Source organism: Pseudonaja textilis, chromosome 1, assembly GCF_049901715.1.
Source record: "Pseudonaja textilis isolate UNSWEBS1 chromosome 1, rPseTex1.2, whole genome shotgun sequence".
NCBI lineage: Eukaryota > Metazoa > Chordata > Lepidosauria > Squamata > Elapidae > Pseudonaja > Pseudonaja textilis.
The window spans coordinates 111,097,958-111,114,423 of NC_141990.1; the positions used below are offsets into that span (position 1 = coordinate 111,097,958).

The following is a 16,466-nucleotide window of genomic DNA, read 5'->3' on the forward strand; positions in this document are numbered from 1 at the left end:
GGCTGTAAGGCAGGCCTATAGGGATGTAGTGGCTCAATGGCTAAGATGCTGAGCTCGTTGATCAGAAAGGTCGGCAGTTCGGCAGTTCAAATTCCTAGCACCACGTAACGGAGTGAGCTCCCGTTACTTGTCCCAGCTTCTGCCAACCTAGCAGTTCGAAAGCATGTAAAAATGCAAGTAGAAAAATAGGGACCACTTTGGTGGGAAGGTAACAGCATTCCGTGCGCCTTCGGCATTTAGTCATTCCAGACTTTAGTCATGACTAAGAGAATAAGCAATCTGAAAATGCAAGAAATAAATATCAGTAATAAGAAACTGAAGTGCAGTCGATGAGATGCAGTGTATCTTAATTTATATTTGATAAAATTAAGTTATCGTTTAATACAGGACATCATAGAGGGACAGGTCTGGGCATGAATATACTGCAGCTTATTATTGATATTTGGAGCCCCCCACCCTCCTACTCATGAAATGTATTTCCAACCTTCCAACAAAAAAAAAGGGACACTCATTTATATTTTTAAACATTTTAATTTATTGATTTTATTCTCAGTTAAACAACAAAATTATGTTTCATCAACTGCTCTAGTTAAATTCACTTTGGTCATATGAGTAGTTGGGGGTGTTCCTCCACGAAGACCAGCTAGGAAAATCTGTGGCTTCGGTACATTGCTACTGTTCTCTCGCTTAGTTTGTGAGCTAGAATCCTTTAACAAGTATACTTGGCTGCAGTTGTCCCGTCTCATATGGCTGAGGTTAGTTTGCATTGAATGAGTTAGCTTTTGGCGCAAGTTGGCCTGAATACAGAAAAATATATGCAACTAAGCAAAATCACACTCTTGAAATTATATGGATTCACTGCATATATGTTTTAATGCTGGAATGCCAGTAATTGAAAGCTAACATATATGAAACTATAACTATAAATCTAGGTCAACTAGATTGTTAATAGGAAATAATCATTTTGAGAAGATTTCTGTTTTAAAATTGGCACAGTCTAGACTTTTCTCTTGTAATAGAGAGGGCAAAGGCAGAACAGGCATCTGTTTAATTCAGTTAAACTTCTATGAATTAAATTTCCAGCTGAACTATTATCTACGAGTAAATATAGATTCAAGAGCCTCATTCAATCTTCTCTAGTTTCTGGTTTAAAAATAAAGATTAACTTCATTCTGGAGAATCCATTGGCTTATAAGTGTACTGTACCATTTTGAATTAGCATAGCTTTCTTCTTACATGTTAAAAAGAACAAGGGCAATTTATGCCATGATAATTTATTAAATATATATCCTGGCTTTCCATTACAAAACTTCAAAAGAAAATTTACTTTTTAAAAACACTTAAAAATTAAAATAGTGTAAGAGCAAACAAGAGCAGATCTTATGGAAAACTTGTAGAAAATTGTTTTAAACTGGAGCTCAAACACTGTTAAATTAATTAACATTTCAAACTTAAAACTTTCAGAGCTTTACATAGTTGCAAAGAATATTCAAACATGGGCTATAAATAAAAAGTCTATTCTGCATACTGTATAAATGATTATTCTCAATCTTCTTAGTTCACATTTCTTGCAAATAATCAACCATCGCCCCAGCTTTAATAATCTGAATATTTTGTCTCATAATCTCAGATCTTACCAAAACTAGATATTTTGTTCAACTGGAAAATTGGGAATTCCAGTAATTAACTGAGATTGTGGGACAAAAATTCCAGCCCTTTTAGTTCAATTATCAGGCTAGGATACAGACCAGTTTAATGGCTTTTCTCCTCAACTCCCATTCATTCCACTCATAATTCTTCACAATTGTTGGTGGCAAAATGTGGGTATCAGTCTGCGTACTGGTGTCACATTTTGAGATTGGCTGCTGTAAATGTTTGTCTTTAGTTCTAAACTGGAGCAACGGCACAAATAAAAACAAAACGTTATTCTCATCCCCTTTCCTTAATTTTTGGACCAATGCCACAGAAACTCAATCTGAATTTTTTAAGAAAATGTTTTTAGTAGTATGGCTCACTGCTTTCTTCTCATTAAGCATGCCTAAGAAGAATATCAGTTACCGATTGCTTAGCGTATTTCAAATTGGGAAGTCTGCAGAGCTAAACTCACTACCAACAGTGCAGACATCACCACTGCACCAAGTTCCACCTTTGCTTTGAGAGATATTCTAGTCAGCTTCCTAGAATAGGTGTTTTCCAGCAGTGCCTCTTTAAAGCAATTATTGAAGAATATAATGGAGCACCTGAGAATAAGGAGCCAAGTATTCAAACTGATGGTGAAGCTCAAGCAGCTGAATAAGCTCTGCACATTCCTTTGCTTTTTCTGCTACCATCTTAATATATTTATCTGGACACTTGGCAAAAGCATATGCAGCTTCCTTAGAATTAAAAGAATAATATCTCTCCTTATGTTTCAAGACTCCAATGGAAGGATTTCCTAAAAAATGAAAAGCACAAAACATTCACTGTACATATATCTAAACATAATTTTCTTAACTTTTGAATGAAGAAAACATGCAATATACAGATTCTTTTTTTAAAAAAGCTTAGCCCAATTTTTACATTGTGTTCTCCCCCTCCTCTCCTGCTCCCTGTTTTTCAGCTGCGTTCTTAAAAGAAAAGGGGGAGAGAAGAGGAGAAAAGAGGGAGATAGAGAGACACTAATATAGTGTGGCTGCACAGCAAATAGCATCAGGAAGCAATTATCATGCTACATTCATATCATGCTCATGAATCTGAGAAGTGTCCTAAATAACACTGTCTTCAATTTATAACCCTTTCATATGATCTGATCTTTAAATATATTTAAATATATATCTGATCTTTAAATATATCATATTTTTATTATATTAAAAAATATTTAAAGCAAGAATTATCTATAATTACCTGGGATAAGAAGGCCATCCTTAACAGCAAAAGTGTATGCACAAAAACCATGATACTGAAGCAGCAGTTGACTAAAATTAACTGTACTTTCTGGAAAGAACCATTCTTCTTTGACAAAATCAGCAGGATTTACTTTGTCATCTAAAACGAATAAATTGAGAAGAACACGAATTAAAGCCTTAGCCAGTACAGGACACCTAAGGCCAGGGCCTGTAGTATTCCCTGGGATGTTCTCATCAATGTCTTCAAAAGAGATCATACATGAATCATTACATGTGCGGAACAGCTAGCTTGCAGTAGTTTGGGCCCAAACTAGATATTCAGCAGGTTCTGACCAGTTCTGGAGAACCGGTAGCGGAAATTTTGAGTAGTTGTATACATGTCCCAGGATAATGTTGCAATTGGATCCTGCATCATCCAGAACACTTTGTGTTTGTTCCAGAAGTTCCAGAATGCAGCATTTGTTTCAGATTGGAAGCTAAATACATTTTTCTATTTCATGCTCATTTTTCATGTTTAACATCACGCTGCCTTCTCCCTGAGGGATAAAAAGTTCACTATAATATTTTTCTATCCTGAACCAATTCCAACTTAGGCCATGGAACTATGTTGTCAATATTTCCTTAAAATATCAATATAGTATAAGAAAAGTATGAATGCAAAACATGTTATTTTGTCTACAAAAATAAAGATACGAGAGATTCTTGATATTATATGGTTTAAAGGCATGGGGACTGCTACTTTGTTCCCCCACCCCCAAACTTCACAATTGCAAAGAATATATAGCAGCTTCCATTTTTTATTTACTCCTTCTACTTACCAGCATTTTTTAATAACCTTTCTTCATCACTTTTGATAACAAGGCCTTCAAGAAGAGGCACTATCAACTCTTCGGGAAAGATTAATGCGTGGGTTTCTAAGAACTGCTGGAGACTGACGGTCAAATTATTGAGGAAACTGAGCACCAATATTTCATCTTGAAAACTGGTCCAAAGGTTAGAAAGTCCAATAAATATAGGCTAGAAGGAAAAATATATATATACATCTAAAAATATGTTTCTATTATGGCTGCGAAACTGTATTGTCCATTTGTCAAAAGTATGCAGAACCTATTTTGTACGCACCAGAGGTGGTATTCAGCAGGTTCTGATCAGTTCTAGAGAACCAGTAGCGGGAATTTTGAGTAGTTCAGAGAACAGGCAAATACCGCCTCTGACTGGAGATTTTACAGTATCCTTTCCCCTGCCACACCCACCAAGCCACGCCCACAGAACCGGTAATAAAAAAAAATGAATCCTACCACTGGTACGCACCTTGTATATTATAAGGTATGTCCATCAAAAATGTATATAAGGGGTGTGTTTGTGGATGTGTCTATAGGTAATCTTTGACTTACAACCACAATTGAGCCCAAAGTCTTTATTGCTAAGCAAGACAGTTAGTTAATTATTAAGTGATTTCTGTCCCATTTTATGGTTTTTCGTGCCAAGGTTGTTAAGTCAGTAGCATGGTTGCTAAGTGAATCTGGCTTCCCCCATTGACTTTGCTTGTCAGAAGTTGACAAAAGGTGATCACATAACCCTGGGACACTGCAACTGTCACAAATATATGCCAGGTGCCAAGCCTCTGAATTTTGATAATGTGTGACCGCAGGAAAGCTTCAATAGTCGTAAGTATGAAAAATGGTCATAGATCACCTTTTTCAGTGCTGCTGTAACTTCGAGTGGTCACTAAGCGAATGGTTTTAAGTCAAGGGCTACTTGTGTATGGATTGGGGAGGTACCTTTAAAGCTAATCCAGACATACTGTCAGAAATGCTGTTGTCATGACCCTGTCGGAATCTGATTCTGAGGGGGAGGCCAAGCAGCTGATGGAGTGTGAGTGAGGCTCCATTGGCTGTGGAAGAAACCGGGGAAGAGCAAAGTCTGCCTGGGCAGAGCAGGGAGAGGTAGAGCAAGGCAGAGAGGAACGGAGAAGGGAGCAACATGAGTTGCATGGCTTACAGGGGAAGAAAGGGCCCTGATTCCCTTCATTAGCTGCAGCTGAGAACACAGTGTTTAAAAAGGGAAGATGTGCACAGCAAAGTTGTTGGGAGCAAATCATGAATTGTCTGGTATCGTGGAGGCTTATCTGGGTTCCTGATTTCTTCCCAACTGTGTGTGTTTTGCTGGGCTTTCAGCAAAACACACACAGATTTCCTTCTCCTGCCCTGTCAAGTTAATTGCTGCAGCGTGGTTTGTGAGGATTTTTATTTACAGCTTGTACGTACTTTGTTTTTGGACTGAATTTCCTCCACTTAAAGACTTCTTTTTCTCCAATCGAAGGTCACCTGGACATTGGGGGCAAGTTGGAGGTATTAAAGGGACTCTTCTTATTTATGTGACTGTGTTGCCTTTGTGCCACGCCCCGGGGTATCACAGCTGTGTTCAGATCTCCTGCAGGTGCTTTAAAAGTTAAACAAAGTAGTTGATGCATTTTTTTGCCATATATAGTGTGCATGTCACATTGAGCAAGTATTCTTTGGTTGGCAAATTAAACATAGAGCAGGTATGATGCAAATGTAATGGCAAATGACAGTTCTGGGAAAAAATCTATTTGATAAAACAAGATGAAGTCCTTGAAAGCTTGGAGATCATGATCCTGTAATGAGGAACAATAAGAAGACTCTGGCCAGGGTATGTGATAAATGAACAGAATTAAGAATGGAGTGATACTGGGAGTTTGTGCCAGCGGGCTCTAAACACATTTCATATGGTCTGAACAGGATGCTGGGAAGAACCCTACAGGTTAACAAAATATGAGCTGAAGTTGGAAGCTGTAGAACAGGCCAAATGACTCAGTTCTGGATTAGGATCAGAAAACAGAGAGAAGATTTGCCAAGAAACAATTGCAATAATCTAACTGAGAAACAACCAGAGCCTGCATCAATAAAGCTACAGGTTTTCTATCAAATCCACTGGATTCAACAATCATCAAGTGACTATCTGTGCCCTTGCTAGATGGATCTTAAAAGGGTTTAAAATCAGCTTATCACCTGGCAAGATATTGAAACTGCAGAAAAGATATATCTAGTACAGTGGTGGGATTCAAAAAATTTTTACTACTGTTTTGTGGGCGTGGCATGGCTTGGTGGGTGTGGCAGGGGAAGGATACTGCAAAATCCCCATTCCCTCCCCATCCCACTAACCTGCTTTCCAGCTCCATTCTCCTGTGCAGGGCAACAAAAGAAGACCCAGCCAATCAGCTGGGACTCAGGAGGCAGAGAATAGATGGGGCAGGGCCAGTCAGAGGTGCTATTTGCTGGTTCTCCAAACTACTCAAAATTTCTGCTACCGGTTCTCCAGAACTGGTCAGAACTTGCTGAGTACCATCTCTGATCTAGTATGTTAGAATGTTAAAGCTTTAGTCTGGCAAGATACTGTCCATTAGATGTAAGCAAATAAAGGATAGGACTTGACTGGATTTCTTTGTGTTGTCTTTGAGATTGGGCCAGTGGCCTTGCCTAATGACCATGGGATTCAATTCCAATTCCCACATAAATCAAGGATTGCTTGTATTGTTTTTAACTACAGCTAGCCAACCAGTAATACAGGAGTCGATGACTATAGAAACTGAAATTAAATAAATAAGAGCACAAAGGATTACAAAATAGGAGTTGGAACTAATCCTCAAGGGATATCTCAATTGCAAAAGAAAACAAAGAAAACTTGAACTAATGCAATGCTTAGCCAATGATGTTCAGGGCCTGTACCCCAGACAGCAATGTCTGTTAATCAAAAGTATTAAACACTGGGTCCAAAAAGACCAACATCAATTTAAGATGTTGGGGTTTGACCCCCAGATTCAGTACTCTTGACAGCATTACCCAAGTTGAATGACCTGCCCCAAATCTTAATTGGACAAACAAGACCACTGGAAGACAAAGGAACAAGTGTGAGAAGACAGTTGACTCAAAAACCTCGATAAAAAGGGAAGCAGAGATACAGGTCAGTAAGTTTATTTAGTAATATTATAGTACTATATTTTAGCTATGTTAGCATATTTGTAACAATTTGTAACAACACTGTGCAGGTTGAGTTGTGTTTAGACATGTCTAAATGCAGTCTCTGCCTGCAGAACAATTCCTTATCAGTCTGGTACAGAGCTCACAATGGAAGCATGTTATGTACATTCTCTGTACTCAAATATTTGGTTGTAATAATGTTGTGCTTATTTACAATGCCACAAAACAGTATAATTCATCCTGTGATATGTGTGATGAATTTGCATTTAAATTTCCGAAACAAAACTTGTCAAAAAAATGCAATGAACATTATTTTGGTTGTAAAGTAGATAACCAACATAAGAACTGGGGAATTGGGCCCTCACATTTGTTGTATAATATGTGTTAAGATTTTTAACACGATGATTAGAAGATTCACACCATATGCCGTTCTCTGTTTCTATGACTGTAGGAAGCCCATCGCCCTCCACCCCACCCCAAATATATCTCTGCCCAAAAAGCACAATAGCAATCACTTCTAAAAGAAAGCATGCTGTGAAATACCACTTAACCATCTGGAATGAGGACCGGTCCCACATAACGAGGAGGTGCCTGTACCAAGGTCTCCAGAAAATGTGACATTTAGTTTTCTCCTCTCCTTTTCACATCAATTTTGGGCTCAATAAAAGCAATGAATAAAATTGCAATTGGATTCAGTTACTAGAGGAATATATTTCACAGGTTTAGTGATGTTAAATTTAAGGAAGATATTTCTGTAACTCCTTGGATTAAAAAAAAAAAGATAAAACATGACAAATTGGATGAAGTGATTGATGAAGTGCTAAGGGAGATTGGAAATGCTTCATGGTAATTATTCCAAAGCACCTGCATAAACTTTTAGGAACATTATAAGGCAGAAAGCTATTGCAAAACAGTGAGTGATTTCTTGATGTCGTACCAAGTTATGCAATGTAACATGTCATTGAAAGTTCATTTCTCAGACTCTCTCTTGGATCTTTTTCCTGACAACCACAGTGCAGTCAAGTGATGAGCACGGCGAGTGATTTTATCAGGATTTTTTGAACATGGGAAAGCATCACAAAGGCAAGTGGAGACTTGGTATTCTGGCCGTGTCTACTGCTAGATATTTGGGAGAGATATTCCTAAAATGAAATTCAGCAGGAAATCAAACACTGCTTCTTTTGGATATTATTTTTCTGCTTTTAATTAACTTTTAAATATAGGCTGTTATCAAAGTAAAGTTGTGTGTCACTCAAAAACCCTGCCAGACTGATTGGGTAAATCTATCAACTTTAAATATATATCTAAATATAGGTGAATAAAAGCTTATAATTTCAGAACATTCTTGAAATTCAGAAACTCACATAAACAAGAGATGTGGGCACTGCCGTTTTTGACTTAACAATGTTGTTGACCTGTTCCATCTCGGCTGCAAATTCCTTTTGCATCATTTCAACTTCTTGTGCGCATGTGATCACATCAGACTGAAAATATATGTTAGAGGTGGCAGATATAACTTTTGTAGGAAATTATAAAAGTTGTATCGAGTTGCTTAATAAACAAAAGCAATACTTTGAAGATTGGACCATTTCACTTTTTAAAGAATGAGAACATGAGAACATTGTATATTCTTATTTCCGCTAAAAGTGATTTGCCATCACTCAAATTTTGCCCACCTTTCACTAAGAGAGTTTTAGCTATATTGAACGTTTGCAACACACAATGGAATCTCACCAGTATAATGCAGAGGAAAGCTTCGTGTTGTCTGACATTGTAGAGCGCTTCTTTCAACACTGTCTGCCTCAGTTCTATGTCAGCGTTTTTATCCTGGTGCATCATTTCAATCAAGGCCGTGTATCGGTAGGCTAGCTGTTGGGAAGCATGCAGTTCAATGTCTATATGATGGCTGGCTGCTGGGATAGCTTCATTCAGAATCGCTGGCACTGTTGACACACAATTCATCTCAAAGTTCCATTTCTTTAATTAGCAAAATACATTTTCCTCACACTCCCAGGTCTAAATTATTACTCAAAGAGCACTCTCCATCCCTTAGATGTACACTTGGGCTTTTGAGAAGTCCTTCCTCTATAGCCGCCTACATGCTTCAGAAAGTGTCCCCAGAAACCGAGATTCTCCAATAATATCTACATCAAACATAAAAGGTTCAATGAGAAAGGAAACATCACCCATTGGGGAATGTGCATAAGGACTTCATGTATACCCACAGATCTCCTTGGATCGTGCTTTAAATCAATTAAGCACAAATAAGGAATATTCTATCTAATTTTCTATCTTTGGAAAAAACTATGATCAGATTGTTCTGGAGGATATTCAGAGAAAAATAACTTATCATTTTGGGGTGGGAGGAATTAAAGGTAACTTTCATCTCAAGCAACTCTCTTGAAGTTCTTAAACAATTCCAAGAAGCTCTGAACATTTCTGATATGTTCAGAAATAGGTTAAGTCTGTATGTTCTGAACCTATATTAGTAGATATGTATTCACTTACAGTCGTCAATGCCTTCGCCACCTTTCCCACAGTCCTTGTTGAACAATCGAATTCCTGTGACAATCATGGTGAGTTCTTTCAATTGCTGTTCTTTCTCTTTTTTACTGAGAGAGAGGAAAGCTGCAAGCTCTGTTTGAGGAAATACACTCTGCAGGGCAGCTGGTAAAATATTAAATATGCAAAGAGTCAGATCATGAAAAAACACTGACTTCCAACGGAGAACAGTAATGCCTGTATGGAAACAGACCATCTCTAATCCCTACCGTACGCCTAGCGTAGAATATAATTCTTGCTCATTTTTTAGTTCTGCTATTGCAAATTTCTGTTTAGATTTTAAGATTTTAGATATTTAACATGTGGAGCTTCATAAAAAAAAAATCAGTAGTCATTATTTCATTGTGCAAATGTAAAGACAAGCTTGGAGACTTGTTGGTATTTCAACTGTCCTACAGTCCAGAAAAAAATCCTTTCTGGAGCTCCTGAAAATGGGTTCTGGCTTAGTGATGGACAACTTCTGCCTTTCAGTGCTGGGCAACTTTAATCACACTGACTGAAGGCCAGTTCCAACAATGCCCAGGAATTTATGTGCTCTATGGCAACCATAGTTTCAAATAGTCATAGGTTCAACACATATAGGGGACCGTGCATGTCATGTTTGTTTCAGAATGGAGGTTACATGATCCATGGAAGAGTTTTGTCATGACCAAATCTCATGCCAATTGTTAGCCACCCAGGATCTCCATGGGACAGGAGAACCGATTTGAGTGATCTGTTCCACATGCCTAAAAAACCCAAGTTTCCAGAAAGCTCTTAGGGAATTCTCAGCTGTGTAGCAGGCAGTGCTATGCAGTGCCCAGTGAACAATTTGTAGCAGAAAGCAAACAGGATGTTGAACAGTATTGCCCCTGAATAGTCTTTTGCTAGGGCTGCTGACTGGTTCCTTCATTTATGAGCTCCTTTGGAAATGGAACCAGGAATAATAGCATTGATAGAAGAAGATGGGAAGCTAATTCAACTGATCATGGTAAGTTTAGCAATATGGGAAGTGACGTCTGCCTAGTTCTCCATTATTGCATTAGCCAGCTGTTCTCAAGCAATCTTGTTTATAGTGACTGACTAGGGAGAAATTAACATAGATATCTCCTGCTGGACACTGAATATTTTATATTAGCGGCTTGGTGGGCGTGGTGTGGCTTGGTGGGCGTGGCGGGGGAAGGATAATGCAAAATCTCCATTCCTACCCCACACTCCAGGGGGAAGGTTACTGCAAAATCCCATTACCTCCCCACCCCACTAACCTGCTTTCCAGTTCCGTTCCGTTGTGCAGGGAAACGAAAGGAGACCCAGCCAATCAGCTGGGATTCAGGAAGCAGAGAATAGATGGGGGCGGGGCCAGTCAGAGGTGGTATTTGCCGGTTCTCCAAACTACTCAAAATTTCCACTACTGGTTCTCCAGAACTGGTCAGAACCTGCTGAATACCAGCTCTGATGTAAATGTGTAGATAGATAGGACATAGAAACAGACAGAGAACCTTTAATGGCAGAGACAGAGAACCTTTAATGTTTCCAGCTTAAGCTGAAGGACAGCATTGAAAGTGATATTTATTTTTTTCTAATATATCCTGGAGTAACTACTGTAGTCAAATCACTATATGCAATATTATTAACAAGCTATAATTTTCTATTTGGACATTTTTACTAACCAGTTGCCTCTCTAATGACTTTAATGTCTGTAGGAGATCCAAGGCCAGAGCGAAGCAGCACATAGCTGACAATCTTTCGATAAACACTTTCTAATTCTTCTCGGGTACGCGCTCGATTATCGGTAATTTCTCTAGATACAGGAGCAAGCCTTGAGTCTAGAACATGATGCTGTTCCTTAATTAACTCAACTAAGAAAAAGCACAAAACCATTGCATGAAAGCTATTCCCAAGGTTAACGTACCACAATATATTCTAACACAGAGAGACTTTCTCTCACTGGGCTTAATCCTGCAGTCAGACTTTCAATTCAAATCACAGAGAAAGGAAAGGGCTATAGCAAAGAAATAAAAAAGACTTTCAGTACAGTATAGCTATGTAAGAGTACCTGTGTATACTCAACTCTTCCCACACATTCATACTACTATAACCCTACCAAATTATTCTAATGGCACAGTAGGGTTCCTCACTGAGTTAAAACAGATTGAATTATATTTTACAATTGGTAATTAGACATAACCAGTTTACTGGTTTATTGGTATCTGTGTTATCAATCTGATAAGGATATGTTTTCAGGCGCGCTATCTCACTGGATTAAAAAGATCAGAAAAGGTCTATACTCCAGTGTTTAAATCAGGGGTCTTCAAACTTGACAGCTTTAAGACTTGTGGACTTCAGTTCCCAGAATTCCTCCTCCAGTCATGTTAGCTCAGGAATTCTGGGAGTTGAACTCCAAAAGTCTTAAACTTGCCAAGTTTGAAGACCCTTGGTTTAAATCTTACCACTATGTGACAGACTAAGCTTCCTGCACCTGCCTCAGCTCCTACCAATCTAGCAGCTTGAAAGCATGTAAATGTAGGTAGATACATAGATACCACTTCTGTGGGAAGGTGATAGCGTTCCGTGTTTCTCCAAATGCTTTGCAGTGCAGCATGATGTCATGCTGGCCACAAACATCTTTGGACAGCATTGGCTCAGTGGCTTAACAAAACAGAGGTAAGCACTGGCCCATAAAATTGACTGTGACTAGTGGAGTAAAACCAGCAAGGATACCTTTACCTGTATAATGTTTTCAGGATTTCAAGACTATTGATTTAAAGACTATTAATGCTCGGCAAAGTACAGGTTGGTAATATTTGAAAAAGTTTCATTTATAACTTCCTTGCTTTCATTTGTGTGTGATTGTTTATTACATTACTTACTTTTACTCTCGATATTAATATTATAAATGATAAATATCTAAATAAACAAGAGTGGATGTTTTACTAGGCAAGAAGCCCCATTAAAATCTAAATTTTGACCTAATGTAAGCATGAATGAGAATGCATTACCAGAGTAATATATTCACCATATATAACTTTACCACAAAGTGCTTACCTCGATTTGTATAGTTCATATCAAAATAAACTTGCATCTTAATTGTGTTCAAGGATGGATTTTTAACATCAAGAAGTCTATAGACGCAAAGCTGAAAAGAGAAACTGCTGAAATAAGTTACTTCAAGCTATCTTGCAAATGATGAAAACAGTATTTCTAGCAACATTTATTAATCTCTTGGCTCAAAATTTAGAATCAAACATTATCATTCCAATGGAAATATAAGGCAAATCTCATATATATCTGCATGCTACTCGTGTAATATTCTGGTAAAAAAGAAACCTAGTTTATGAGTATAACAGTATGGGACATCTCTGACAATCTCATAAAAGCAACATAATAAAAACTATATTATTGTACTTTATTAGTAGTACTGTTATTTTTAAGTATCAGCTCCTTCTTTTTACTAAAGCAGATTAGGATTATAAGGAAAAACTTATGTAACTTTTACGTCTTTCAACACACTGAAATCTCTAGCAAGACAAGTTCCATCTGCCTTAAAACAATTTTACTCAATTTGGAAATTTATGTCTTCATTCTTTGGATTTCCCACACATCTCAAAAAGGCCCAAGTAGGATTCATGTAATTATTTCTAGAAATCAATTTGTATGAGAATGATTTTTAATTTCAAAGTGTTGCGGCGGAAAACATTGAATGTTAATATGTTAACCACATTTTCATTATATTTTTACACACAGAGTTGATCTAGAGGAACAGTGGGGATAGTTCCAATGTAAGAAAGTTAGAAAATAATCTAATAATTGATTGATATCAAATTATTTTTAGAAGATATTTAAATAATACTGCAATGGTGCACTCCTCCCTTTTTCTTTCATAGAAGTCATCTGCAAATATTTGCTTTTCCTTCTCTTAAGCTTAGTTGTGACAGATGTTGCTGGGCCTGTTCAATCATGAGGCAACATAAGTCTTATTTATAAGCTTCTTTTCTTCAGAGCAACTTGCTTGGTTGATCATGAAGGATGTTGGCCACTTGTCCACATAGCCCAAACTGGCTTCCTCTTTTGGGCAGCTCTTGCACAATCTGTCAAGGGTTCCCTTGATCTTGCCCCTGGATGTTAATGCTACCTGCAGACCCACTCACAGCTCACCACTACAACTCTATGGGGCTTCTGGTTGGGACTGTTCCCTTTCCTCTGAAGCTTCTGACTACAACTTAGGCAATCACAACTGATACTACTCCTGCAAGTGGGAATGCGGTAATCTCTATGGGATGTAAAGGGACAAGAGCAATCATAGAATGATGACAGGGTCTGGAATCTCACATCCAAACTTGCATAAATTCAAGGTCCCATGATTTTTATGTTTTTAAGAATGATTTTATACTGGTGTACCACTCCCAAAAATAAAAAGGGTTATATATTTTTGTATATATAACATTGAATAGAACCCTTTTGCGTAAGTTCCAAAGCAGGTATTTACCTGAATAAGTTTCTGTACATCAGCCTTTGTTAGAGTCTTATCCACATTAAATCCATTTTTTGGATCCAGTACAACAGCTTTCACCTATAAAATGACAAAGAAGCTTCCTGATTAATGTGTTTCTTTTATGCTTATTTAGGATTAAAGAGTACTTAGCAATGCCTAATTTAAATCTTACACTTAAAACTTACATTTAAATTAACAAGATCCAACACCAGTAAATTAGTTTTGTATTTCAACTGCAATCTGGTCAAAGATTAATGACAGTTTCATCACTCGATAGACAGAATCATCAGAAAAAAGATGAAGCTATCTTATATCACTGGTCGATAGGAGATAAGTGTCATGATTTATTCTTCATTCAATGATGAAAACTTTAAATGGCTGTCACCACTTCCCCATACTGAAAGCCACATTCAGTTAGAAGCTGGGAGACCATGAATTCTTTTCATTGGCACAAAAGCCAGATAGATGATTTTGAGCCAGTTATTGTCTCTTCCCTAAATAGGAAACTGAAAAATATCTACCTAACAACTCCACTGGATCCAATATTAGATTAAGGTCCATTATCTTTAATGAAGAGGACTTTGTCCTGTAGTGAAATAATTCAGGCTACTAATATTAACTTTTTAAAACCAATATATTTAAACAGTTGTGTGATTTAATGTCTTTCACATGGTCCCAGCACACCACTCAAAAACCAGGTAGGCACTTCCAGTTAAAAATAGCTCAGCACCCCAAATTTAAATAGAAAAGGTTGATTGTTTATGCTGTTACCATGAATGCTACCAGAGTTTCTGTCACATTTTGCCCATTCATTGCACATTCTTGCCCTATTTCACGGATGATGTTCTTGATGACATTTTCAGCTTGACAATGAGCCATTCTGCAGCAATAAAAAAGGAAGATGGACATTTGTCCTATTACTATTTTCAAGCTTGCTTTCATTGACAATACTGCATATTTAAAGTCCCCTCCCCAACCTATAAACTTTCAAGGATATCCTAGCTGAAAGACTGGCATGATTAATGGCTATCAAGAAAACTGATCAAAATGTTTATCCAAATAGCTCTTGTTTGTTATATAAAGCTTATTATACCAAGCAGACAATGGCTTAATGCTCTGACAATTTAAGAATTGTAGCACCATGGAAGAGGCCGTGTTTCCAGTTCAGTCTTTTACATTTCCAACTGTAGAAGGAGTTTACCTGTCCAAAGACTTAGAAACATGGATCAACCACCTGCATCCATACATTGTAATTTCAACATTTTTGGCATCATATACAATAGTGGTGTTGCTGCCAATATCAGCAGAAGGCCAAAAACCTTAGCAAGTGAAGGGATGCTTAGTAAGTAATAAAGTGATCTTCATCAGTGCTATTTTTGGAGTAACTCTTATTTTATGTCTTCCAATATCCTTTTCTCCATTTAACTAGTTTTTAAAACTAATTCTAGTTAATTAGTCAAACTAATTTTGACTAACAGATTTGATCACTTATTTTTCAACCCCAAAAGCGTTAATTAAAATGAATTCTTACTGTTCATATACAGTCAAAGTATGGTGTAGGACATTTACAATGCCTACCCAGAACACTGCTAAAAGACCAAAACGTATGATTTCAGACAGATTTCTGATTCAGTCATCAGAAAAACCTGCACAAATTTACAGCATGGCACTTCCAATTTCATGCCATGTGAATGTGATTAAGAACATTTATTTTCTCCTTCCTAGTTCTTCTCACTGCCCACTTCCTAAATCCATGACACGTTGCCATGCAGCAGCTTTGTTAACTTCCCAGAGGTAGCTGAAAAATCAGAGATGGAGCATTCAAAGTGGATCTATAGGTGGGAAAGGGTTAATCCAAGGTGGATCTACAGGTGGGAAACTGAGGATCATGTATTCACTTACAGAAATTCTTCAGAAACAGAGGAGGCACAACACCTCCAAAAGATCTTCTCACCGCTCTTCTAGCTTCGGGTCATATACACCTTTTCTCCTTTCCGCAACTGTTGCTTCCAGAAAACACACGATCGGGACGGGGGGGCGGGGGGAAGAGAGCAGGTAACGTCAGGAGACCTATGCTTTCTCAGTGCACACAGGTTGTGCCACGGAAACCACTCGGCCCCTTTAAAATGGGTGCAAGGGGCGCTAGAAAGCCGACTGACGACTGGCCCGAGGTTGTGCGAAGGTTAGCTTGGTTCTTCTCACGAAACCAAGAGGAAGGTTAGACGGGATTACTTTCCACTCCCACCTTTTCCCCACGACCGATTTTCCTTCCCTTCTTTTTCCCCAAGAAGCATGTTGATCCATGCAAGCAGTCCTTCGTTTCCATGGAGACCGCAGGCGCCTAGCCAACAGAGAGCCGCGGACCGATTGAAAGGCGGGACCAACGAGCCTCCAACCGTTGACTTCTGCCCTTTCTCGGAGTTGGGGCTCCGCGTTCCCTCCAACAAGTGAATATGTTCTACCTGTAGATTTCTTCCTTGGAACAATCTCATTCAAAGGGATTTAGAAAGCATGCCCCCTCAGTGATGGCATCTCCCATGTGTAATG

General features: G+C 38.1%; 1 protein-coding gene across 2 annotated transcripts; it reads right to left on the minus strand.

The window, feature by feature from the left end:
- Window positions 1–511: 511 nt before the first annotated feature.
- Window positions 512–16,223, minus strand: CFAP206 (cilia and flagella associated protein 206). Of its 2 annotated transcripts, none has more exons than XM_087914469.1 (13): window positions 15,822–16,223; window positions 14,691–14,799; window positions 13,914–13,997; window positions 12,473–12,563; window positions 11,098–11,286; window positions 9,395–9,553; window positions 8,621–8,829; window positions 8,251–8,370; window positions 3,704–3,902; window positions 2,884–3,024; window positions 2,241–2,434; window positions 1,749–1,892; window positions 512–797 (listed from the first exon to the last, which is right to left on the minus strand). In XM_087914469.1, exons 2-13 carry the CDS (start codon window positions 14,796–14,798, stop codon window positions 567–569), a joined length of 1,869 nt encoding a protein of 622 aa, XP_087770595.1. In that variant the 5' UTR covers window position 14,799; window positions 15,822–16,223; the 3' UTR covers window positions 512–566. The 2 variants fall into 2 exon arrangements, with proteins under 2 accessions (XP_087770595.1, XP_087770597.1); XM_087914471.1 differs by lacking the exon at window positions 15,822–16,223 and adding an exon at window positions 15,498–15,596.
- Window positions 16,224–16,466: the final 243 nt, after the last annotated feature.